Here is a 25,836-nt window from a genome sequence, read left to right on the forward strand (position 1 = left end):
CACTGTACAATTTTACTTCACCCCTTCTAAAGTAATAGTGGTTATACTATATATAGGCTTTCTTACTTAGAGCTGTTTGAATATTTAATTTCTTTATTTTTCTAAAACGATCTTAATGTAAAATAGCGTTTTATTTCATCCCATGTGGTTCTTCTACTGCCCTGATAGGTGCTGAGTCAATGATGCAGTATCATTTTCAATATTTTATTTTTTCTTAACTCAGAATAGGTGGCAAATTGAGCAGTCAGTTATTTTTAAGAAAGTCAAATTGATGGGTGGTATTCATCTACTTTTTTCTACTGGTTATATTATCTTGCAAGGTAAAGGAAACGGGGATTTCCCTTGCTGGCTAAGGTGCTTGATTATTTCACACCTTGCTTCTAAATTTAATCTTTACCAATAATTGTTCTTTCAGATTTCAGCTTGTGATTCCACATGTAGTCCTTCAGTGGCAATGCTGGCTTCAGTGTGCCTGGCTGCTTGTCCCATCCTGCTCTGTCTCTTATGTTATGCCAACGTGGCATCCATGTAGAGAATTTCCTCCCTCTGGCATAGTCAGCAAAAAGTAAAAGGATGGATGTTAAATGTGGAACATGCTAAACTTTCATTAGCAAACAAAGAAAAACAAATTGTACTTTAATCTGTCCTCCACTGTTACAGGACAGTGAATATCCAGGTAGACTATGAACCAATTAAATGCCATCTGATGGATGTCTGAAACAAGAGTTGAGAGGTGTGGGATCTGTCCCCAGTTAGAGGCAGATTCTGTGCCTCTGGAATTTGGCATTTTTCAGGATGTTAAACATTGAGGCCAGGGAAGATGAGCTGCTGAGATTGGGCAGTAGCTTTGCTTTTCTTTTGGTACAGTCAGTTCAGAAAGTTTCTGTGAGCAACCTTGACAGGCAGAACTTGTGTATTTTTTTGTCTTTCATGGAATCCATACACAAAATTCATATCTTTGAAAATAACCCCTGTCAAATTCTGAGTTATGACACATGGGTGAAGATGTTATAAAAGGGATGTTGAGGATAAATAGGAATAAACAATTAATGAATAGTTTGTCACAATGAAACGGGAAGAAGCATGTCAGCTAGGTAATCTTTACATGAGGATGATTTCTGGGTTCATTGTGTGTGAAAACTCTTGCCTATGTTAAAATGGCGAAACTGTTTATAAGCTCCGTAAGCTAGGGGACGGAGATTAACGGAGGTAAATATTTTCTAAACCATTAACTGCATTAAAAACTCACGTCGTCTTTGCAGGAGGAGAGACTTCAGCATGCAAACCTTCATCTGTTCGGCTTGCACCATCATTTTCATTCCATGCTGCTGGCCTTCAGATGGCTGGACAGATGTCCCATTCACATCAGCAGTACAGTGATCGTCGGCAGCAGAACATCAATGACCAACAGGTTTCTGCCTTATCGTATGCTGACCAGATTCAGCAACCTCTAACATTAACAAACCAGGTAAGTGATAACAAAAAAGTCATTTTAGATGTAATAATTATTTTTCTAAATAGATTATATATCCATAAATTATAGGATGAGGACATATGTTTTTGTGGTGGTGTTTTGTTGTTGTTTTTTTTTTAAACTAACTAGCTCCTGACTCTTCAAGGATGGGTGGACGAATAAGTTTCTTGAAGTTGTTTTTAAATATCTGGGCACATATTTATTGTGATTATTCTACTTCTGACGTTTTTTAGATGAGAGGGGAGAAGGATTGTCCAAGTGGAGAGTTGGAAAGAGAGTTTAATAAATTTTTTTTTTTTTTTAGGGCTGTTTGATGTTAGAATGTGATTGCTTTATTACTTGTTCTAATGGACAGTGTTTTAATGTAGAGTCACTGGTTAGTGTATTTGGAATAAAGAGGTTTGCACAAAAGACACCTTTTATTAAGGAAGATATGCTTTTAAAAAAAAGGCACAATCTAAAGCTATGCTATCATTAGGGTTTTACTACTACTGCTGTACCACTTATGATTGCACGAGATAAAACGAACATAGGGATTATGACGATTATGGATGCTTTTGAGCTGTCAAGATCAGTGTTTCTTCCTTACTGCTTTTGAGTTGCTGGAACTGCTGCAGTAGCTTCCTAACTAACACTGCTAGGTTGCTAGCCACAAGAACTAGTATTGCCCTAAGAGAGAGTTCTGTTGCTGTCTTAAAAATGGTGCATCCTAGTTGTGGAGACGTGAACACAGGTAGGTTTCAAAGCTTAAAATCCAGAAGTCTAAGTCAGAACTTCAAAATTTGGGGCAGGCTGATGAGGCATATTCTACTTAAAGAGGATCGAGAATGAAGTCTTTTGCTGCTACCAGATTCAGGTATGTTCCTGTGTTCAAGATGGTTTGATAGAAAAATCTACAGTACCATCAAGAGATGCTCTGTTGGTATTGCTCTGTAGGAAGACACTTACGCAGAAAGAGGGAAGGATCAGAGAGGATGAGAATGGTCAAACGAAGTGCCAGGATATTTGGTACTAGTATTTGGAGATTTGTAATGACTAGGGCTTTGTGAAGAATGGCAAAGTGAATGGAGCTGGCAAAGGATGTTTTTAGTTTCATGCGAGCCACTCAGTAGGAAGAGTAAATCTGCTCCTATATAATAGTATTTAGCTTAAGAAATCTACAAAGGTATTTCAAGTGACTTTTTTACATTAATGGTCCCCCCAAAACCTCCACAATGAGGTTAGTGAATCAGTGTGGTGATTAAGAAAAGTTGCTGGGTTCCTTAAACCTTTCAAAGTACTTATCTCAGCATTACAATCTGGAATCTCATTTGTGAGCATTAGTGTTCGTTAGTGCTTAGTTGTTCATATTTTCAAACCAAAAAGCAAAATCAAGGAACTTTAGGATATATCACCATCCATTCCTGTTTGTGATCACAGTGGCTTTAAAATGGTAGCTGAATAATAGAAAGCTGAAGAACAGGTTTCAGAGAACAGCCAAGAATTGTTGACCAAAGAGTGCAGCCCACTGTGATGAGGATGTAAATGCAGGGAGAAAGCTGTGGTTGGCTCTGGGAGGTTATCCATATGAAGAAATGATCAGCTGGCCACATTGAAAATGGTAATCAAGCTGTCTTTGCACTACGAACACTATTTTATAGAATCAGTGTTTTTCTTTTTCCTGTTCCATCTTGGTTTTTCTGCATTGTAGCTTCTGTCTTCCTCTTTTACTCTAATTGTTGAAGTTTTTATAGCCCTCTGCCTAAGCAGCTCAGAATTGTACTTCTTTATCCTTTGGGAGCTGCTTTCAGCACCTTTGACTTTGATGGTGGGCAGCTTTTTGAAGTCTTCTGCCTACTTGCCTTTCGTGACTGTTTACTCCTTTGAGTTCTTGTGCTTCTTCCACTAAGAAGTCCCAATAAAGAGTTTTTGCCACATTCCAGGTTGGTATGGAGGTTCTACATGAGCCTCTGTTGGAGAGTCTCAGTGGCTTTTTGTCTTTGCACTGCAATTCTGGTTAATATTACCTGCAAAACCAAATCCAGGTAACATCTTTAAGCTAGTGAGTAAAATCATCTGCTCTAGACCTTGTCTCTGTTGAAAAATTTTTTTTCTTGTTCTTTCGCTTTCAATAGCCCTCTTGTCAGCTCTAGTTCATCTTGATTAAAACGTAATTCTTACTCCTTTTGTCTTCTTATAAAAGCCATGACTCTCTGTTGTTGAAGGCTTTCTGCTGTCTTACATTTCTCCATTGCTGTGGACTACCATCTTGCCTTTCGCTCCAGCTATAATCTGCCTATCACCTAGGTTTTCATGTCTAAATGATACATACATGTTGCAGATTCTTTCTTTGACATTTCTACAGGAATCCTTTTTATTCAAGGTATTGGCTTGAATATGCTGCAATTTGTTTCTCTCTGTCCTTGATAAAAGCAGTTCTGTCCTGTATATGTCAGTTCTGAAAAAGTTTTGCAGATACCATTTTCTGAACTATCCCTGTGCGGCTGTTTCATTGCTGTGTTGGAATCCCAGCACTAGTTCTTTCTGTTGTTATGTGCTGTCTGTTATTAAAGCTTGTAACACCAGACTAACCTTTTAGTAATGGCAAATTCTTTTCAGTCACAGAAGGTGACATAATTCTATGTTTTCAAGTACATATGGTTGGAAGATCATGTTTTTAACTTGGGCAGCCAGAAGGGTAGGCTGAATGTCTGCTGTAGAAGGCTTGATAGATTGATCTAAAATAGGCGGAAGAAAAAAATGGGAGGAAGAAAAAGTGACTTTTGGCAGATACAGAGAGTGTAATTCTTAAAGGATGGACCCTTTTAACGCAATATCTTGCATCCAGTGAAACAGACGAGAAGTTAGGTCTCTGAGCTTCAGTTTCCCAGAATTTCCTAATGCAACAGTAGTTGTTGACAGCCTAGACAGTTGGGTCAGCTTTTGGTGCTGCTGGTTTCAACAGCCTAAAAGCAGCTCACCTGGATGCATGTGTCCAACAGTTGATAAACAACGAGTTGCCAGGCCCCTCGCTCCTGAGAGTGCTCCATTTATTACCTTGCTGGTTCCGTTGCCAGACGAGTCAACGAAGCGGGACTCTCCCAGGGTCGGCGGTGGCTGTGCCGGGACAATCCTTCCCCGAGCTCCAGCCACCATCTGCTGGCCAGAGTGCCGCACTGCACTGCCGGCCCTGCTGCGGGCGCTGCTCCGCCGCGGCGAGCTGCCTTTGGCTAGGAAGGCTTGCCCTCTCCTCTCCGAAATAGGCCATCGTTTCAAGAAACTCTGTTCTGTTCAAAAATTTGCGGAGCAGCTTGTTTGCGTGAGTCTTTCATCGAAGGAATTGACAATCCGAATTTTACAAAGGTTACTTCCTTGATTGCTACGTTTGCTGAACTTTGGAAACAGAGTATTTTGTCCAAATCCCAACAAGATTGACTTGGCTGAAAATAAAACCCAGGATGAAGTCTCAGCTTTTGGGATGCTGAAGTTTTATAGAAATAATAGATAGCAAGTAGTTCCTGCCTGAAAGTAAATTTCTTCAGGCTGCAGCAAGATACATGAGGATACTGCTTGTCAGTTGCTAAGAGTAGCTGGTAAGTTTTAGCATGTAGAACAGCAGTGTTTTCTGTAAACGATGTCATTTTGATAAATAGCACTGACGATCTGCCTTATTATGGTGTTTTTCAGGTTATTTTTGTGTCTTTCTTTTTACTGAGGACTGACTCAGTTTTTTTGAGGACTATTGTCTTGTTCAAGTTCTTGTAATGATTTTCATTCATAACCAAATAATGGGAAAGCTAGCCCTTGAATGTTAATTTATTGGTTTTATTCCAACTCTGTCCTGCTTGTTTTTTTGATTTGTAATGTCTTGCAGACCATATTCTGGTATTTTAAGAGTCATTCACAGTTGCAGATTAAAGGTTAGGAAATGGTAATGACGATTTATATTAAAGTTATATAAACTATGCGTATTTTTATTATATGTTACCCTTAAAATATTATTTATATAATCTTCTCTTGCACCTATTGCTTTATGGCTATGGTGGCCAAAACTCACTCATCTCATCACTGGCAAGGAACAAATAACAGGAAGATACTTCAAAAGCAACCAGATTGCTTTGTTTTTCACTTATTTATGAGGTTTTAAATTACATTTAAAAACTTACAGCTTTGTCCTTTTTTATTTTCTTTTCTTCAGTAGTTAGGCTTAAGGCTTTTGTTTCCTGAAAACTGCTGGATTGAAAGGGTTTATTTTAAATCTGTGCTTCACCAAGTGTTGGGCCTGCTGGCAGGATGGGGGTCCTGCTCTTGGTTGTGTGGTCTTAACTCTCTGGCGAGTGCCAAAGCCAGCTTCAGGAAAGCAGTAAGAGTGTCTGGCCTAGAGTGATTAGAAAAGAGATCTGTGGGACCTTTCTCCTTTAGCAGTAAGAAACAGTAATGTTTCTTTGTCCAGTTTCAACTGGTTGCATCTTGAGAGTTCAATGTAGCCTGATGTGAATATAAGCACTTAAAAGTTTTCACAATCTCAGACAAACATTTCTTTTGTGCTGTGCTGATGTTAATCTTCATCGTGGATATTCAGATTGCCTGAAACTTTTTTCAGTTAAATACAAAACATTAGAAAATTGATTTACCTGTTAAAGTGAGATTCCTGGGCAGATTTTGGTAACAAATTCCATCAGTTTAGCTTTCACAAAGCACCAAAGGTCAGGCTGACTGCTAAATATCTTTCTGTGTGTATCTAAGATCACGTATCACCTGCAAAATTCTAGGTTTTACTGACCAGATGCTGGCCAGAGATTTTATTGATTGCAACTAGGTCATTGAAAAATCATGGCTGTCCGGTGAAGTTTGTGGTGACTGGAAAAAGGGAAACATTCCACCCTTTTTAAAAACGGGTGCAAAGGAGGACCCTGACAATTACCAACCTGTCAGCCTCACCTCTGTGTCTGGGAAGATCATGTAACAGACCCCCCTAGAAGCTATGCCAAGGCACATGGAGGACAGGGAGGTGATTTGAGACAGCCAGCATTGCTTCACCAAGGGCAAGTCCTGCCTGATCAACCTAGTGGCCTTCTATGATGGAGTGACCACATCAGTGGACAAGGGAAGAGCTATGGATGTTGTCTATCTGGACTTCTGCAAGGCCTTTGACATGGTCCCCCACAACATCCTTCTTTCTACATTGGAGGGATGTGGATTTTCTGTGTGGACTGTTGGGTGGATGAGGAATTGGTTGGATGGTCACATCCAGAGGGTAGCAGTCACCGGTTCAATGTACAGATGGAGATTGGTGATGAGCGGTGTTCCTCAGGGATCCATGTTGGGACCGGTACTCTTTAGTATCTTCATCAGTTACATAGACAATGGGATTGAGTGCACTCTCAGCAAGTTTGCAGATGACACCAAGCTGAGTGGTGTGGTTGTCATGCCTGAGGGACAAGATGGCATCCAGAGGGACGGGGTGCCATCCAGAGGGACCTGGACAAGCTTGAGGAATGGGCCTGTGTGAGCCTCATGAGGTTCAACAAGGCCAAGGGCAAGATTGTGCACCTGTGTCAGGGCAAGTCCCAGTATCAGTATAGGCTGAGGGATGAAGGGATTGAGAGCAGCCCTGCTGAGAAGGAGTTGGGGGAACTGGTAGATGAAAATCCGGACATGAGACGGAAATGTGTGCTCGCAACCGAGAAGGCCAACCCTATCCTGGCTGGGCTGCATCCAAAGCAGCGTGGCCATCAGGTTGAGGGAGGTGATTCTACCCCTCTCCCCTGCTCTGGAGTCCCACCTGAACTCCTGCATCCAACTCTGGAGCCCTAAGCACAGGAAAGACGTGGACCTGTTAGAGCAGGTCCAGAGGAGGGCCACAAAAATGGTTAGAGGGAACACCTCTCCTGTGAGGACAAGCTGAGAATAGTTGGGGTTCTTCAGCCTGGAGAAGAGAAGGCTCTGGGGTGACCTTCTTGCAGCCTTTCAGTACTTGAAGGGGGCTTAGAAGAAAGATGAGGACAGACTTTTTAGTAGGGCCTGCCTGTTGCAACAGGACGAGGGGTAATGGTTTTAAACTAAAGGAAGGTAGATTTAGACTAGATCTAAGGAATAAATTTTTGGCAACAGAGGTGGTGAAACAGTGGCACAGGTTGCTCAGAGAGGTGGTGGATGCCCCATGCCTGGAAACATTCCAAGTCAGGATGGATGGGACTCTGAGCATCCTGATGTGGTTGAAGATGTCCCTGCTCATTGCAGGGGGGTTGGACTAGATGGCCTTTAAAGATCCCTTCCAGCCCAAACTATTCTATGATTCTGTGATTGCGAAGTTTATGTGTTCTAGCAGGCAGTAGCAAATCCTTATTTCAGTTACTTCAGCTACCTACTCATCATCATTATCATTAGTTGTGGTCAGACTTCACCAGACTCTTGTCATGAATGTGAGCATGCAATTAATTGCAATAAAAGCAAAAGTATGTTTATGCTGTGGCAACAAGAATTTCAGAGTGGGGTTTTTCATTCCCTTTCTGTTACTCCCCCTGTTCCCCACTGCGCGCTTTTTTTTTTTTTTTTTTTATTATTATGGTTGGGCTGAATCAGGCAGGATAAAATCTTGGCAGATGACCCTTCGTTCCCTGTTGGTTTTATTTATTTATTTGAGTTTAAACTTATCTGTTTCTTTCTATTGCTTTTATTTCGCATCCTTATTTATTTGGGGAAGGAAGCCAGAATAGGAGGGAAATACAGAACACAAGTCAATGATTAAAGTAATGGGACTGACATTCTGTCCCTACCTGCATACAGTTCTGGCTCTGAGTAGTCAGTTTGAAGGATGGTCTTGGATTTTTCTTGTTTTGTTCTCTGGCACATATGCTTTTTTCTCTCTGGTCATTTTTCTAAAAAAATCTTAAGTTTGTTTTATAGTAGGGGGAAGTGTTACTGTGCCTTGCGATTCCAGCAATTAAACATCTGTTTTGTTGACCCTTTGGAGACACCATCTATTATGTGGCTGCCCACCACAGTATGGGATTAGTGTTGACTTCCTATCCTGTGTTACTGTGATGCAAGAAGAGTTTTGAGTGGAAGTGGTGTAGGAGATGAAACTGGTCCATTTATTTCTTTAATATGGGAGTCTGTTAAATAGATTATTACACTTCGAATACTTGCTTAAAGTTACCCTTATAATATAAAATTGTCATTATTTATGCATGTACTGTATGCAAGCAGAATTTCTCTTTTATTTTTTTCTTTCCTAATGAATGTGGATGGTGATGGATCTTCCTTTAAAAAAAAAAAAACAAAACCCGAATTAAAGCTTTCCGTTAACAGAATATATATTATCTCGCTCAGAATTTCCCGTAATCAAAATAAAATGCATTTAGTAAGGAACAGCGCCATCTGTTTTTTAGATAACATAGCATATGTCTGAAGAGAGAGAAATATGTTGTCTACTCCTTCATTCATTAAACTTCAAAGAGTATTCTAGTTAAAACAACATACATGAGTTAGAAGTCATAGTTTCCTTAAAATATGGTTTGTCTCAAATGTGTTGAGTACACAAAGTGGGGCTCTTGGTTGCCTTTTTTTGTGTTTATTTGATTCTTCTTTGTGTAGACGAGTTACAGGTTGCTTCTCAGCACTATGATATGTGTGTTTGGTTAATAGGTTAGAAAATAAAATTTCAGTCCTTACTTGTAATTTTCATCAGAGTACCATCCCAGGTAGCTCTACTGTTTCCATTGAGTCTTAAGTGTGGACCAGTCAGAACGTGATGGGTATTTACTGACATGTATAGTTGTAATGAAAGTAGTTTCTTGACTTTCAGTCTTGAAATACAAGCATATCTTTTGATTTGTGTTCTATCTTTAGGAAGAACTGAGGTTGCAGTGTTGCTGTCTGGCCACCAGATAGAGACTGAAGCTTGTGCAATAGCATTTTTCCTTTTCTTTCCTTTTTTAAAATTTATTTGTTTTTTTCTTTTGTGGTTGAGTATTCTTTGAAGCCAAGAGGGAAATCAGTATTACCCCAACGATAAAGAATTTGGGCGTGTTATTGTATAAAATGGATAATGACCACTTTGTTCCACAGTCTTCCATCATCAGGAAGAAGGAAGCAAGAGTCTCCAAAAGGGTCTTGGAAAAAGAAGAGAATGTTACAAATTTTGCAGTATAACAGGGGGAGGAAGAAAAGGTCAATTTGTTCTCTTCTCCCACTCAAAACTTTATGAACCCAGGAGAGCAAAATAGTACCTGTTAAAAAGTTCATAGAAGTTAAAGTGTGTCCTCAGAAATGTGAGACTGTCTAAATGTACAATTAAAACCACAATTTTAAAATAAGTTACTGGCTGCAGGCAACATAGGGGTAGCCTGCAGAATTTTAATTATTTATTGTTAAGGAACAGCAACAAATGAGATTTTTGTTTTTTGGGTTGTTGTTGTTTTTCCACCAAGCTGCTTATTTCAGAGTTGAAATTAGAAGTTTGAATTTTTTTAAGTAAGCAAGCAAATTTGACTTAGAAAATAAACATGAATACTTGTCCTACAAATTCCCTTTCCCAATTAGAGCAACCATATGTCTGAATAGTTGATCTGAACTATGGAGTTCTTCCACACTGAGACTCTTTCCTCAAAACTCATAACCTGCGTAATGGAAACCCTGTGCCGGTGGTGTCAGCCTAGGGCAGAGACTGGTCCCTGCCAGTATTTGTGCACCGCAGCATCGTTTCTTTTACCAGCAAAATCTACCAGTGTTCCCATACTCCAGTAATCTCGTTAAGTCAGATGAAGAAATTTAAAGGAAGTACTTGCATTTGAACAGTCTGTAACAGTGACAGCTAGGATTACGACTAGATGCTGTTTAGTTGTTTAACAGTGCTGTGGGAGAGAACCAAAAGCAATCATATTTAGGTGTGATTTGTTTAACAGTTCACATTTGTTTGACAGATGAAAGGAAGAAACAAAAATGTTTTGTAAATGTCAAATAGTTTGTTTAGGAAACTTTAGAACAGACTTTCCTGATGTTTACAAAATGGTTGTGCTTGTAATAAAAAAGAATTAAGGAATTAATTTGGCAAACCTGCTTAAGGGAAATTGATGGTAGTGGGCATATCCAAAAGTGAATTGACTGGAACAAACACCTAGGGCATGAACTTGGGTTAAAATTCCCTGATACAGTTTATGTATCGCATCGTCTCTGAGAAACATTCCCTAATCAAAAAGACCACAAGTCAGCAGTCTTGCGGGGGTGTAAAATTGTTTTGTGGGTGTATGTGGAGTGGCATGCATCACAGCTTTGAATTGCCATTTTTCAGGAGCCTTTAGCTCCATTGAGTTTTGTACCTGTTGGGAGTCCCAGCCTCACACACGTACCATAAGCTCACTGGAAATGTGTTGCCTTTCCCCCCGTCTTTAGCTCTCTTGCTCTTGCTCACACTCTCTTTCCCCCCTCCACACAGTCGTGAGCTTACCTTTCTAGTACTGTTGCTTGAGTACCTGAGTTCAGGTCCAATTTTGGAAGCATAGACTCTCTTTATTGCTTCTGTTTGTGACAACTTTTCTGGGTTATTTCAACATGATTTTTTTTATTTGGTCATTGAGCAAAAAAAAAAAAAAAGCCATTTGCACAGCCACCATTACAAGTACTAAGTAATACCATAAAAGATAGAGGAGAAGTTAACGCTTTTCTAGTTAGTTTATTAGTTCAGCAATACTGATATAAAAATCAGTTTCATTATTTTTGACAGCTTATGCTCTTTCCTCAGCTCTGCAGGAGGCTGCATATCAGTTCAGCTGTAATAGGAGCCAGCAGATGAGATTAAGCACTTGGAAGTGAAGAGAGTTATGAGCGTGGGCATATTTGGTGGCATGAGATGAGATAATGGGAGATGAGAGTTATAAGGCTGAGTGTGGTGCCAGTCGATCATCCAACCCTCTTAATCATGAGTAAGGAAGTACAAGAAGCTTTAACATATATGAAACAAGCTTTTCTCCAATGGAATTGCTTAAATTTGCCCTGTGGTTTTCTGTCATAGGGAAGAGAGGGAATAGAGATAGGCAGGCTAGGGGACCAGTCTCACTAACCTCACCACTCTCCCTCCCAGCTCCCCATCTGACACTCACTGGGCGAGACAGAGGAGTTGCCAGAGCTTGTCTGGTGGTACGGTTGTGCTGTTAACTATGTGTGTGCTGAACAGGTAGTCAGCTTTAGCCAAATGAAATGGCTTGTGGCTTAATTTTTTCTGCCTTCTCTACACAGGGGATACTGCTCACCTCCAGCTTGCCACGTGGAACTTGAACTTTTCAGGAACTTTATCTTCTGAGATTTCAGACAAATCTTAAGGGGGAATAGAAGTTGATTGGTAGATCTAGAATTTACATGGTGTATGTGTGCAAAGAAAAAAAAGAGGCACAGAAGTGGTTTTATTGCACATAAAAGTCTAGTTTCTTGAGGAAACCAATTAAAAAGAAGGCCTACTATTGAAGATGGTTTTGTTCTACATGTAGTCAATTTTAGGAAACACAAATGAGGAACATAGCTACCTTTTCAGGGATGTTGTTTTAAAACTTTAAAAGTAGGTGTGGTGTTGCTGTGCATGCTTTAGATTTCTTTAGATTTTCTTCAGATTTTAGATTTAGGCCTGAATGTTGCAAAGCATGGTAGACCTACGGGGTTTTTTTATTTAGAATTTAATACAGTTTAAATGTGGCAAACTGCCACAGTTCTCCAGTAGTTATTACTGTTAACTTTGTGGTTTTAATGCAGCTATACATGAAATGTGGTTACAATTTATGTATCAGTCATGGTGTAGAGGAGTAATGTCAGCAAGAATCTCTGTTGTGAAAGGAGCTGTATTTTTAACCGAGGGAAAAACTGTTTATTGGGATTAAGCCTGCTAGGCATAATGGGAGGAGAGATAGGAGTCTTGGGATTTTTATTTTTTATTTTATTAATTAAATATATTAAAAAGTAACTTAACTAAACTGTTAACTTCTTTTGATTCCTATATTTGTTTTTCTTTTTTTAATATCAGCTTAAAAAAAAAAGTTGCAATGAAATAACTAATTTCTGTGAGGAATATAATGATTTGGTGTAGTAATTATATCATTAAAGTCCTAGCTTTTTTCCTAAATTATGATATGGTCATATTACAGAGGCGGATGCCCCAAACTTTCCGTGATCCAGCCACTGCTCCATTGAGGAAACTCTCCGTAGATTTGATCAAAACATACAAGCATATAAATGAGGTAATGGCTCCAGCTATCTTTGTGATGTGTATTGATGTGAAGTTTTTGTTTACAATACATTGTTAAGTATACTTTCTATAAATAATCTTGTGAAGAGATAAGAGAAATCAATCTTTCTCTCTGTTGTTCACATCTCATTTGAGATCATTGGTGTAATGGTCCTGCTTTCTTGTACAGCACATAGGAAACTTTTTATCCTGAAATTTGTTTTCTTTTGTTTTATAAACAAATGTTGATCTTTTCTGTTGCATGATAAGGAAATATGGGTGGTACAAACATTCTTAGCTCATGCTATAAACCTTTATGAACATGTCTAAGGATTTTTAAAGAAAATAATAAAGTGTTCTCCCTAAATTATTTAATTAAATATTATTGGCAGATGTAAAATATAAAAAATTACGTGGTTAATATAGGAAAGCATCAGTTAGTTTCTAACTCTTTGGCAATTGTAGGGAATGTGAAGGGATTTCAGCAGTGATTACTGATACTTCTTTGGAATTTTTCTTTTCCAGTCTTGTGGAAAGAGCAACTGATAACTCTTGTTTCCTGGCTACTTGCCATTTTTAATTTTGCTGTGTGTATAGTGTACTGTCACATATCTTTTCTTTTTGCACCTATGAACTCTAGGGATCAGTGTTATTAGTATAGGTATTTGGATCTGCTTTGTGAGTTTATAAATTATTCATCAAGACTTTGCTTTGATGTAATGAGTTGACTTCAACTAGAGTGATAGCAGGAGAGGATTGTTTGTTTTTCCAGTAGTAGAAGTTGCCTTTTAAAATCACAGGATTAGGTATGATGATTATAAAAGCTGATTCTATTCTTTACTGAACTGATGTTCTAAAACATGGTTTTAAGCAATACACTTTTCATGTTTAGGTTTACTATGCAAAAAAAAAACGGCGGCATCAACAGGGCCAAGGAGATGATTCCAGTCACAAAAAGGAGAGGAAAGTTTACAATGATGGCTATGATGATGACAACTATGACTATATTGTAAAAAATGGGGAGAAGTGGATGGATCGTTATGAAATTGACTCTTTAATAGGCAAAGGATCCTTTGGACAGGTAATGTGTCTCAGCTAAGCAACCTATAATTCATAAGAATTATAATACACATTTCATTTAAAGTGGTACTCCTGTTTCATTTTGAAATTAAACTCTTTTTTCTTAATCCTGTATACTGAGTCCCTGCTCAAGACTCTTGGTTTGTGCTGTTTCTTGTTACCACAGATAACATCTGAATATACTTCAGTATGTAGATCTGGTAAAGCATTTTGCAATGAGCAAATCCTCAGCCTTTTGCAATCAGTTCACATTTTTCACTGTTTGACTCGGGTTTTTAATTTAAACAATAGTCTAGTGCTAGGGCTTACCAATTACAAATGTTACTTAGTAGCATTTGTGTTGACTGTTCATAGCTGTAGCCAAGGTTTAAGAGAAAAGCTGGTGGGAGGATGGAGTTTTTCTTTTGTTGTTTTTCTCAGATTTTGCCAGTTGTTTTACAGTATTCTTTTTGATGATTTAATGGTTGCTTTTGGATATAAGGCTTGCCTTAGTGAAGCCTCAGTTCTGTTTTGTGACATCACTGCAATAAATGTCACATGATCAATTGTGGCTTTATCGTAGTATCAAGTAAGAGAAGAAATTTAAGCGAAGAAATTTAACTGGAAAGAACAAAAGTTCTAAAAATGCTTTCTCTGAATTCAGAAAGTGAAGATAGTTTAGCAAGTGAGTTTGGCTATGTTTTGAAAGCTCGAGAGCTTTTACTGATGTGTTTGTTCTCTTTTAGGTTGTAAAAGCTTATGATCGAGTGGAACAGGAGTGGGTGGCTATCAAGATAATAAAAAACAAGAAGGCTTTTTTAAACCAAGCCCAGATTGAAGTGCGACTGCTTGAGCTTATGAACAAACATGACACTGAGATGAAGTACTATATAGGTATTTGAATAGTTATTCTTAATTTTTATTCAAACAGATTATGAATATTTTAGATCTTGCTATATAGCATAGGATGCATCTGGTGCTAAAGAAATGAAAATAATAATACAACTTTTAAAATTATTATTTAGTGCAAATTTTCCAGGTTGCTTCGTGAAAGGACCAGATCCAGAAGAAAAATATATAAAATTATTTGGGATAACAGACTTGTTACTTTGTAGCATTGAGATCTTTTCTAGCATCTTCTTTTTGCAGTTAATGGTAGGGACATTTGAAGGAGTTGCCATGGACTGGTTTTTCCACAGAAGCTGTGATCTGTGGTAGTTTGCATCTCTTTCACTACTTTGAATATATGTTAAATTATCTCAGAACTGTCATGGATAAGAGCATGCATATTTAAAGTAAAACAGCATCATACAGTAGTTTTATGGCTAGTTTAATCATTATTTTTTGATCATATGTGTTTAAAAAGCTCAAAATTTTGTATAATAAAACTGAGATAAGACTTGTATAAATGTTAAGACCTGACCATTTATAGCTCAGAAAATATTTTAAAGCTTATAATTTTGATGGCTGCTGTAGATTGGAATGCTGTTCTCTTGACTTAGAATTATAATGCTACTTAAAATTTATAATAATGATGAAATGAAGTCAGCTCTTGCAGAAAGTTTACTAAATCCTGTCTGTCTTCTGGAGTGGAGAACTGGGTAAAAGATGGTGGAAGGAAAGCAACAGCATGTTGTAAAGAGAGATGGAGAAGGATGAAAAAGAGTGATGAAGGAAAAAGAAACTGATTTTAAGCATCCTTTAATTTGTAGAAGCTGAAATACTAACAGCTATGCTGTTCTGATTTACATGTATATATTGGATTACTAATTGTTCTTTCTGTAGTTTAGAAAGAAACCTTTGAAGTAATGCTAATATGCGTATTGGTATTAAATTATCTGATGAGTATTCAGTTAAATTTTAACTTGTTTTATAGAATATTAACTTTAGAATACATTTTATATATTTGGTGTTAAACTTTTTAAGGTACTTTTAAATTTATTAATCACATGTTTACGTAAAACAAAACTGAAACTTGACAGCATACTACGACAAAAAGATGTTTCAGGAACGTTAAAGACACGACCAGTTTCAGATTAACACATGGCAAATAAAGACACTATAGGCATCATCAAGTAAGCTCTTGGAATTTTACTTTTAGAGAGTCTGTTTGTAATATCAGGTAAAATGAACTAAAGCATCATACGATCTCCCTCTGTAAGTTAAGGCGGGGTGGCTTTATATAGAGAGCAGTGCTGAAACAAAAAAAAACCAAAAAAAAAGTTCTGATGATTTTGAACAGTGGAGAAATAATATATACTGCCTGTGCTAAGGCAGGTGATTTTAGGCTTGTTTTAGGCTTGTTTCAAGCTGATTTCCAAATCTATTAGGGTATATTTGAATAGTTCAGCTTTTATTTAATGCAGTATTTAATGAACATGACAGCATCAGTAAAGATCAAAAAACCCAAATAGGTAGTGTTTTGAATTAATACTTTGTATTGCGTACTGTGCAAAAACTGACCGTGGAAAACTGAGAACTCTAGGCACTTCACTGGAAAATATTTATAAATATAGGAACAATTGCTTATGAATATACTTTTGCCACAAGACTTAATTGAAGTGTTCAGCGTATTAATGCAAAAAAAAAAGTCTGTAGGACATGTGGACAATTCACCCTCGCATAGACTTTCACGTACATGATGCTGAGAATAGCTGAAGGCTGAAATCTTTGCAAGTATTACTACTGCGTGATGTAAAATGTGGAGTTCAGGGAGAACATGGTGAAATGCACTGTAGCCTGATTTTTAAGGACATAAAGTTTAACTGCTTACGTTTCTATCAGATCTGCTAGTACCTTCAAACCTTCTGACTGGTCTCCTTCAGATCTAACACAAGAGTAAGAATGCATTAGGGTGCTCGAGTTTTGTGACAGTGGCAGAGAGGAGGAGAAATGTTCAAATGTCATGTCTTCACTGAAGGAAAGATGTGGCAAGTTCAGCTCTTATCCAAACTATTTGAGCTGCGTGGCAGTTGCAAATGGTACTAGCTGGCTAGTAGCGTGCTGGTAGTTAAAAATCCATTGGAGTAAGTGGTGCTTCTTGCCAAGCTGGCAGGTCCAGCAAGTTTAAGTGGTGTGGTGAGGAATTGTAATCAAGTATAGGAAGACCACAAGGACATGAAAAGGTGCTGGTGCTTTCATGGTGGGAAGATAGTGGAAATATGACAAAGATGAGAAAATACGAAAGGTCTAGACAATGATGTATTGCAGGAACTGGCATCAGGGTGGAAGCAAATGGTATCGTTACAGGTAAGTTGTAAGGGGCACATGAAGAACTGGCTTATGGTAATGGAGGAAAAAAAAATAATCTGTAGGACACCAAGTAATGACCTTAATTGGAAGTGTGAATTCTCATTGTGCTAATATTGGTTCAAGATTTTATTATGACAAAAAAGGGAGTGTGGTACTTTTTATCTGAAGAGATGAAGTATTTTTCCCATTTCAATTTTCTTTTCCTTGTGGCAACCAACCTGAATGATTGACAGACTGGTAAACCCTGCTTGCCTCTAAACAGATTAATGTGGTGAATTTTGCACCTATTTAATGAAAAAAATTGATTGCAGTTGGACTGGATTGGTTACTTTCATAAATTGAGATTATGCCCAGTTGAAATTAATATAATGCCTTTGGGATATTGATCAGTTTTGTTAATTGAAGTAATCTACTGAAGTTACAGCTTATAAATTGCAGTGAATGTCTTAGTATATTTTAAACGAATCTGACAAATATTTCCTCTGTAAATGCAAGGGAAATTCTTAATAAAGAATTCAGTCTAAAGTGCAATACCTGCTTTACTGTTGAGAATGCTGCTGTATGTGCACTTTTCTCCAATCTGCTTGGATTTGAGTACAGTTTTAGCTTTAGGACTGTGGAGAAATGAACTCTCTCCTGAAAAAGATCAAAAGTGTTGTGACAAAGGCTGTGTTACACACAGTTTGCACTTCTTGTCTTTTTTGCTGATACTTTTATTTACCCACAAATGTGTTTGCCTTTGCTAATAGGGGAGTGATAGCTTATTTTGAAAAAAAAAACTCTTCTATCTGTTAAATAATTTTTTTGTTAATATAGCTTTACTGAGGTACACATGAGGACACTTCAGATGTGGAAAATGTGCACCCCATACCCTAGGCAGGGCAGCAATATTCCGTAAATAGCCATAGATCTAGGGGGAAAAAAAAAAAGTAACACTGTATTTTCTTACTCATAGGTCAGCTTCCTATTAAATTAAATTAACTATTAAAATATTTAAGCATTGTGTTGTAATTAGTGTTTCATACTTACCACACAGGATATGTGTTAATTATTTTCTTCCCCTTTTTAAAGTGCATTTGAAACGCCACTTCATGTTCCGAAACCATCTCTGCTTAGTCTTTGAAATGCTGTCCTACAATCTGTATGATCTCTTGCGGAACACCAACTTCAGAGGTGTCTCATTGAACCTGACACGAAAATTTGCACAGCAAATGTGCACTGCACTGCTTTTTCTGGCGACTCCTGAACTTAGTATCATTCACTGTGACCTAAAACCTGAGAATATCCTGCTCTGTAACCCCAAACGAAGCGCCATCAAGATTGTTGATTTTGGCAGTTCGTGTCAACTTGGGCAGAGGGTGAGTAGTAGTTGAAATTCTAATTATACTACTGTTGGATACAGACAAAAAATGTTTTTAGGCCACAATACCTAGATGGCTAATCTAAACTTTATTAATGATTACTTAAATGAAATAGTAACTAATTTGTACATAAGATGTTAGAGATCGACAGTCCGTAGGAGCTTTAAATATGAATTGTAGTGCCATGGTAGATAAAATTTCAACATAGTGATATTTCCATAACTTTCCATCTTTCTTTTCTCCTTTGTTATGTTTTTATGCTATGTTAATGCAGAATGCTTCAGCATTTTATTTTGGAAGTCTGTAGTGCTATTAAATAAAATACTCTTTTATTATTTTCTTATTCGATATATATTACTCCTTCCACTTTAGCATGTCCTCTAATTAGTGTGCCTTGGAGATAAGATATTTGAGGGTTCAGACAGTGCAGTCGCTGGCTCTTAAAGATTCTGTTTATAACTAACCCATTTTTAGAAACACTTTAGCAACTGTGGAAAGACTGAATTGAGTTTAGTGGTGGTATTACTATGAGTAAAGATGCCGATGTGCAAAGCATTTCCAGGACAAAAGGCCAGATTGCTTTCTTTCAACAGTTCTGCAGATTAGGATAGATCTGAACTATTAAATAGTTGTCCAAAAATTTGGAGTTTTATCTTGTTGTTCATGTACTTTGAAAATGGGTGCATTTTTCAGTTGAGCTGTTGGAATCTGTTGAGCCTAGGCTATTCAGCATAGCAAATAAGCTCTATATTTGCTTTAAGAAATGTTAAAATATATACATTAACTTAATGTTTTAAAATAATAAATAATTTTGCTTGGATGCCAAAGCCTGTTTTCTTTAGGAAGAGTTTTGAATCATATTCCTCAAATGTTTGATTTATACTGACAAATTGCTCACTGAAAAATTTATCAGGATATACTGTTCAGCTTGAGTTGAGTACAAGTAGACTCTTTACTGGTTGAAAGAAATATATTTGGCTGAGCAAGTGACCACTTTCATTCAGGGTACTTTGCTTTAGTTGTTTGCACTGGAAAAAAAATGTTAACTGGAGAGATAAGGAAGACTTCTACAGATAGAAGTTAGCCTTTAATTCCCTTGAAAAAAGGATTTTGAGCCTTCCCAGGTCAGGTGTATTCCTTTTGGCAGTTTCATCTATAAATTTATGAATTACATGTTTTTGCTTTGAGAAAACTGAGTGTTTCTAAAAAAAAACCAAAACCCCCAAACACAAAAAACCCCAACAACCTACCAAAAAACCTGCCAAAAATATGCAACATTTGCAAAAGAGATGAAGTTTCAGAAGTATGACTAGTAATACTGCAGATGGGATCATTATATGAGAAGAATTAAGAAACTTCATGGACTAACTTTAACAGAAGTCCCCCAGTCCTCCTTTGAGGAGTTGGGACTGGCCAGTAGCACCCCATTGCTTTTTTCCCATAATAAGTTTGGGAAGAGCAGGTCAGAATGTTGAATATTGTATTGAAAGCAGTGGTGAGACATATGTTTAGATTAATAAAAGGACTTTTTACTAGAAAAAAACCTTTCAGCCCAGAGTGAAGGAAGATACTAGGAAGTGAAATGAGATCTTGACTGTTTAGATCAATAATAAGATAATTTTGAGATGTTAAGAAGCACAAATACAAAAACCTAGTGTAATTCTTCATTAAAGTTAACTTAAATAGCGGTAAGGAAATATCAGTACCTTTTGTAGAAAGTGCTGGATAAAATTGCTTGTTACTTAGAATATAAAGTATGGTTGTGTTTTGGGTGTTAATTTGTTTGGTGTTTTTTTGCTACGGTTTTGGAGTTTGGTTTTTTGTTTTCTCTGTGGTTTTGTTGTTCAGATTTTTTGTTTCTTTTTTTTAATATGCCTACAGTTAAGACAGTCTCCAGGTTTAGAATCAAGATAGACTCTTCTGTCTTGTGAAATGAGCAGGATAGTTGAGGGTGGAAGGAGGTTGCTTTTTCCCATGTGGCGTTTTCTAGTTCCTCAAATGACCTGATAATTTAATCTCATTTTATCATATCGTAATTGTGGCTTTTGATCTTTTACTATAGATCTTGTCTGGAGTGTTATGTGATTCTGATATGGCTTATGGAATAGTTTTTCTTTGGGTGATAGCAGACTAAAATTTTGTTGTATGATTACCTGTAATTGCATGAGACTATACTCATCAACACTAAAGTGTAAAATACTGTAATCATGAGCGAATTTGTACTTTTTTTTGGTGACAGAGTGTGAATGCTAGTATTTTCTTCAGAATTAACATTTATATATTTTTATAAATGTAATGTATAGATACTTTTTAGTATCACTGATACCTTGGCTTTCCCTATACTAAAAATGTATTTCATGGTAGTCCTGTTTTGTAATACAGAATAACAATAGTGCTGTTTGGATGCTGTGTATTACCTTTAGATACTTGTATTTCAGATATATCAGTATATCCAGAGTCGTTTTTATCGATCACCAGAGGTGCTACTGGGAATGCCTTATGATCTTGCAATTGATATGTGGTCCCTTGGGTGTATTTTAGTTGAGATGCACACTGGAGAGCCTCTTTTTAGTGGGGCAAACGAGGTATGCAGCTATTTTACAGTACAAGTAATTTGGTTATTTTATTTTCTTCATTCTTATAATGACTTTTATCTGTTTAATTGTAATGTGTAAATTAGGGAAGTCCGGTAATTTTAAAATGAATAAACATCAATGACAGCAATGTTTTTTGTCAGAACTTCGAATTGCCTGTTAATAATTTTCTGGGTCCCCACTTACCCCTTATTCACTAATTTGTTTTGTACATACTGGATTTTTCTGAAACTCAAAATTAATTTAGAACTTGACTGGATAGTTAACAATTGCTTACCATGTGACTATAGAATATCATTCTATTACATTGCTGAGCTGTCTGTCACATGTTCTTCACAAATATTCTTTATTTGGAACAGGTGGATCAAATGAATAAAATAGTGGAAGTTTTGGGGATACCACCTACCCACATCCTTGACCAAGCACCAAAAGCAAGAAAGTTCTTTGAGAAGTTGCCAGATGGCACTTGGAACTTGAAGAAGACCAAAGATGGAAAAAGGGTAGGTTACATAACTAGCATGAGAATATGGTCTGTCTCTTTAAAAAAAAGTATATAAAAATGGTGAGATGTTACTTTGCTTTATGTCTGCATTACTGAAGATGTAGCTTTATTGTTGTTTATTATTGTTCCATGTAAGACATTGTAAGACAGGTTGATTAAATAACACTTTTTGTAGCGTTGAATAGTTTCTTTTATTTGACTGACTTACAGCATGTTTAAAATGTGCACATCCAAGGCTTAATATATAACTTGATTTCAAGCAATTTCTAACTTCCCAACAGGAATACAAACCACCCGGAACTCGTAAACTTCACAATATACTAGGAGTTGAAACAGGAGGACCAGGTGGACGTCGTGCTGGGGAATCGGGTCATACTGTAGCTGACTACTTGAAGTTCAAAGACCTCATCTTAAGGATGCTTGATTATGACCCCAAGACACGAATTCAACCTTATTATGCCCTACAGCATAGTTTCTTTAAGAAAACAGCAGACGAAGGTACAAACACAAGCAACAGTGTGTCTACAAGTCCTGCCATGGAGCAGTCGCAGTCTTCAGGAACCACCTCTAGTACATCTTCAAGCTCAGGTAAGTTTTTCTCATTAACAGATAACAAAATTATATTTCCTAATCACATCAAAGGAATCTTTCCCAGATAAATGTCATCTTTAAAAAAAAAAAAAAAAAAAATCTACATCAGTCATACTCATCAAAAAATTATTTTAATCAGCTGGAACAGGTAACTGCTCCAACAAAAAAAAGCAGATGCGCAAAAATGCGTGTGATTATCATAGGTCTTCTGTTCTTCCTTGAAGCGGTTTAAATATTTTCTTGCTGTCACTGTTTTACAGCTTACTGTAAATTTTGTGTCTCTTTAGTTATTGTGCATGTTACGATTTTACAGGTGGATCTTCTGGAACAAGCAACAGTGGAAGGGCACGGTCAGACCCCACACACCAGCATCGACATAGTGGTGGACACTTCACTGCTGCTGTTCAAGCTATGGACTGTGAAACACACAGCCCACAGGTACGCTTAAATAGAGCTCTGGTCTGTTTGATTTATACAAATTTTCTGAAAATAGTAACTCCCTAAAACTAATTAACACTTTCATTTCAGGAGTGAAGTGGTTTGCACATAGAACTAGCCATCAGATTTGGTTTATTTTTTATCTCCAGCTCTTGTATAGTCCTGTGTGTGTTAGGTCAGTCACTTAGGTGAAAGTACTGCAGGCAGCTGTAAAAATATCCATAGATTCTGCAGGGGTGAAGGTTTTGGATCGGTAGTAATAAGTCAGGTGGAGTTGTCAGTGCTTCATCCTAGACATGGTGTAAGGGTACAAAGAACTATGCATCTTCCAACCCAGTGAAGAGCTAGCTTGTACTTCAGTGGACTCCTGCTGGAGTTCTTCCATTTATTTTATGGTGTTCAGGTACTTCACCAGCATTATCATTGGCTGAATTAATGTTTATTCCATACTTCTTGGAAAGAAGCAACAACTCATCTATTAACTGCAAATAATTCAGTAATGCTTTTATCCTAATACAGAACAGGTAAAAATACGAATTAGTGTATGTTAGGTTGTTTTATACCTGGAAGAATAAACCTGAAATATGATAGTGATTTATCATTTCTATTCATCACTTTTACAGATGCAGAATCACTTTTACAGGTGTAAAGCAATAGCCTCCAAGCATTACACTCACAAGAAAAGAAAAAATGATCACATGTGCTTTTTGTAGCTGACAGAAAACAAACTTTTTCCTCCAAGTAACAGTTTATGCAACACATTGGTGTTTAGCTAAATCTTGCAATTTTAATAATCTTTAATCAGCTGTGCTTTTCCAGCAGCATAGACAGTACTCTTCTAATACTGTTGACGCTGTTCAAGATACGAACTACAACATTCTAATTTAGCTTAGTAAGCTAATTGTATCCAGAGGCCTGAGTCAGAGATTAGGGCCTTACTGTTGTAGGTGCTGTGCAAACACTATGTTGTTAATTACTACTGTTATCTAAAGCTGCTTCTATAATTTTGACGGTAAGGTGACATGTTGGACTTAAACTGTTTGCAAAAAACATCCAGAATGTGAACTCATTTTTCTTAAGGTATATTTAGAAAACTGTATTAGAAATGCTTCTTAGCTACATGCTTACATTTCTAGAATAATTTTGCAACTGCAATGTTTTAACTTTTTAGAAAGTTAGCGTAGACCTTTAATATCTTAATCTGTCTCAGGTATTGCAAATGGGCAGATTTGATTAAGCATTTTAATTTTTATTTTGCTTATTAACATAGGTTCGACAACAGTTTCCTCCTCCAATTGGTTGGACAGCCACTGAAGCTCCTACACAAGTCACTGTTGAAAACCATCCGGTTCAAGAAACCACCTTCCATGTAACCCCTCAACAACAGAATGCATTACATCATCATCACGGAAATAGCTCTCACCACCACCACCATCACCACCACCACCACCACCATCATGGACAGCAAGCCTTGGGTAGCCGGACCAGGCCGAGGGTCTACAATTCTCCAACAAACAGCTCCTCCACCCAGGATTCTATGGAGGTGGGCCACAGTCACCACTCCATGACATCCCTGTCTTCCTCAACTACTTCTTCCTCTACATCTTCCTCCTCTACTGGTAACCAAGGCAATCAGGCCTATCAGAACCGCCCAGTGGCTGCTAATACCTTGGACTTCGGACAAAATGGAGCTATGGACATGAATTTAACAGTCTACTCTAATCCGCGCCAAGAAACTGGCATAGCTGGACATCCAACGTACCAGTTTTCTGCTAATACAGGTCCTGCTCATTACATGACTGAAGGACACCTTGCAATGAGGCAAGGGATTGATAGAGAAGAGTCTCCCATGACAGGAGTTTGTGTTCAGCAAAGTCCTGTGGCTAGCTCGTGACTAAACTGAAACTAAGTTTGTTTCTTGTGTGTTTTTATAGAAGTGGTGTTTTTCCAAAAACAAAGTGCAAAGCTGCTTGAATCAGAAGGAGATAAACTCACTGAACCGCTACAGGAGGGCAAAGCTGACTATTTTTTTAAACTTGAAAAGATTGCAAAGGGACAATGAAGTTTTTTTGTTGGTTTTTGGGGGGGGGTTTGTTGGTTTTTTGGGGGTTTTTTTTTGTTTTTTTAAGAGCCATGTCCGGACCCACCTTAACGGATAGCTTAGTGGTGTTCACCTTTTTCTTCCCCCATTTTAACTTGCCACAACCTAGTCATAGTTTGTTTTTTTGGGGGAGGGTGTTTTTTTTTTTGGTCTCATTCAACAGGGGTTATTGTTCAAATGTTAGCTGTAGTTGCAAACTAGTTTCTTTTTAAAGGCATTGCACATGATTTATAAAAAGGCCCTTTGAAGTTTTTGGGTGGGAGGGGAGTGAGTAATTTTTTTTTTTTTTTTTTTTTTTTAGTTCCCCAAACAAACATGGGCACAGAAATGCAGTACTGTAAGAAAGAGGGACCTTCAGATTACACAAATATATATTCTTCAGCTGTAAAAAGGGACGGTTGTAATGGAGTTTGTAAGGCACATTAAGCATGCTAAGTGGCGGTGATCAGAACTCTCCTTTTCTGAATCTACTGAGGATCAAAGCAGCAATTGTAATGGGATTCTGTGGGTCTCATATTTTGGAGACCACAGTCAGTTAGTATTGAAATATGACTGGTTTCATAACTGAGGTGCACTGAGAAGCAATCAACGGGTCGGTCCTGGCCAGTCCTGGGGAGGTCTAAGTGGTGGTCTTTGGGATAACCTTTGGCCTTATGGATTTGGACTCTTAAGTTAGAAGAGCCTACCATTTCAGATGCAATCACTTTTGGACATGCTTTTGCAGACAGTCCTTAATGCTGAAAACACAGAGAATGGGTAATTCAAGAGGCCTTTCTTTTAAATAGACTTTTGTGACCCACTTATTGTAAGGTATTGCAAGGTCACTTTGCGTGTGTCATAAAGTTGACTTCCTTATTGGTTGAAGGTCACAGGAGTAGTGGTTTGCGTTTGATGGAAATAGCTACAACTGTGTCCCTTCCTGCTTTTTACTTTTTTCTTTTGCTTTTTCTCGGCACGTGGTTTCTCCACCATTACTTCTGCACAAAGACGTCTTCTGTTCATCCTGAACATTTTTAAAAATGCAGAATTTTATGTGACTGCTTTTTTGCCTCACAATTATGCTGTGAATTTTACAAAAATTTATTTTCTTTTTTGATAATTTATTGTACCAAAGCTGTTTTTATAGCACATAGATGTCTGTAACCAATAATGTAGCAGTTCTGCACTTTGACACAAGGTGTAACTAGACCATTTTTAAATGTCAGTTGAAAATTATGGCTGTACTATTGCTTAAACAAAACTGGAACTGTTGTTGAATTCATAGCCAATA

The 25,836-nt window shown here is 37.5% G+C and overlaps 1 protein-coding gene across 2 annotated transcripts; it reads left to right on the forward strand.

Annotated features, from left to right (window-relative positions):
* The first annotated feature begins 1,275 nt into the window (after nucleotides 1–1,275).
* On the forward strand, nucleotides 1,276–25,247 carry DYRK1A (dual specificity tyrosine phosphorylation regulated kinase 1A). Of its 2 annotated transcripts, none has more exons than XM_081998696.1 (10): nucleotides 1,276–1,472; nucleotides 12,554–12,681; nucleotides 13,561–13,749; nucleotides 14,474–14,621; nucleotides 18,051–18,337; nucleotides 20,779–20,925; nucleotides 21,294–21,434; nucleotides 21,718–22,024; nucleotides 22,341–22,465; nucleotides 23,736–25,247. In XM_081998696.1, exons 1-10 carry the CDS (start codon nucleotides 1,340–1,342, stop codon nucleotides 24,357–24,359), a joined length of 2,229 nt encoding a protein of 742 aa, XP_081854822.1. In that variant the 5' UTR covers nucleotides 1,276–1,339; the 3' UTR covers nucleotides 24,360–25,247. The 2 variants fall into 2 exon arrangements, with proteins under 2 accessions (XP_081854822.1, XP_081854823.1); XM_081998697.1 differs by having other exon boundaries at nucleotides 1,276–1,468; nucleotides 12,589–12,681.
* The last annotated feature ends 589 nt before the right edge of the window (nucleotides 25,248–25,836 follow it).

This window comes from Phaethon aethereus (assembly GCF_964289735.1).
Source record: "Phaethon aethereus genome assembly, chromosome: 1".
Classification (NCBI taxonomy): domain Eukaryota; kingdom Metazoa; phylum Chordata; class Aves; order Phaethontiformes; family Phaethontidae; genus Phaethon; species Phaethon aethereus.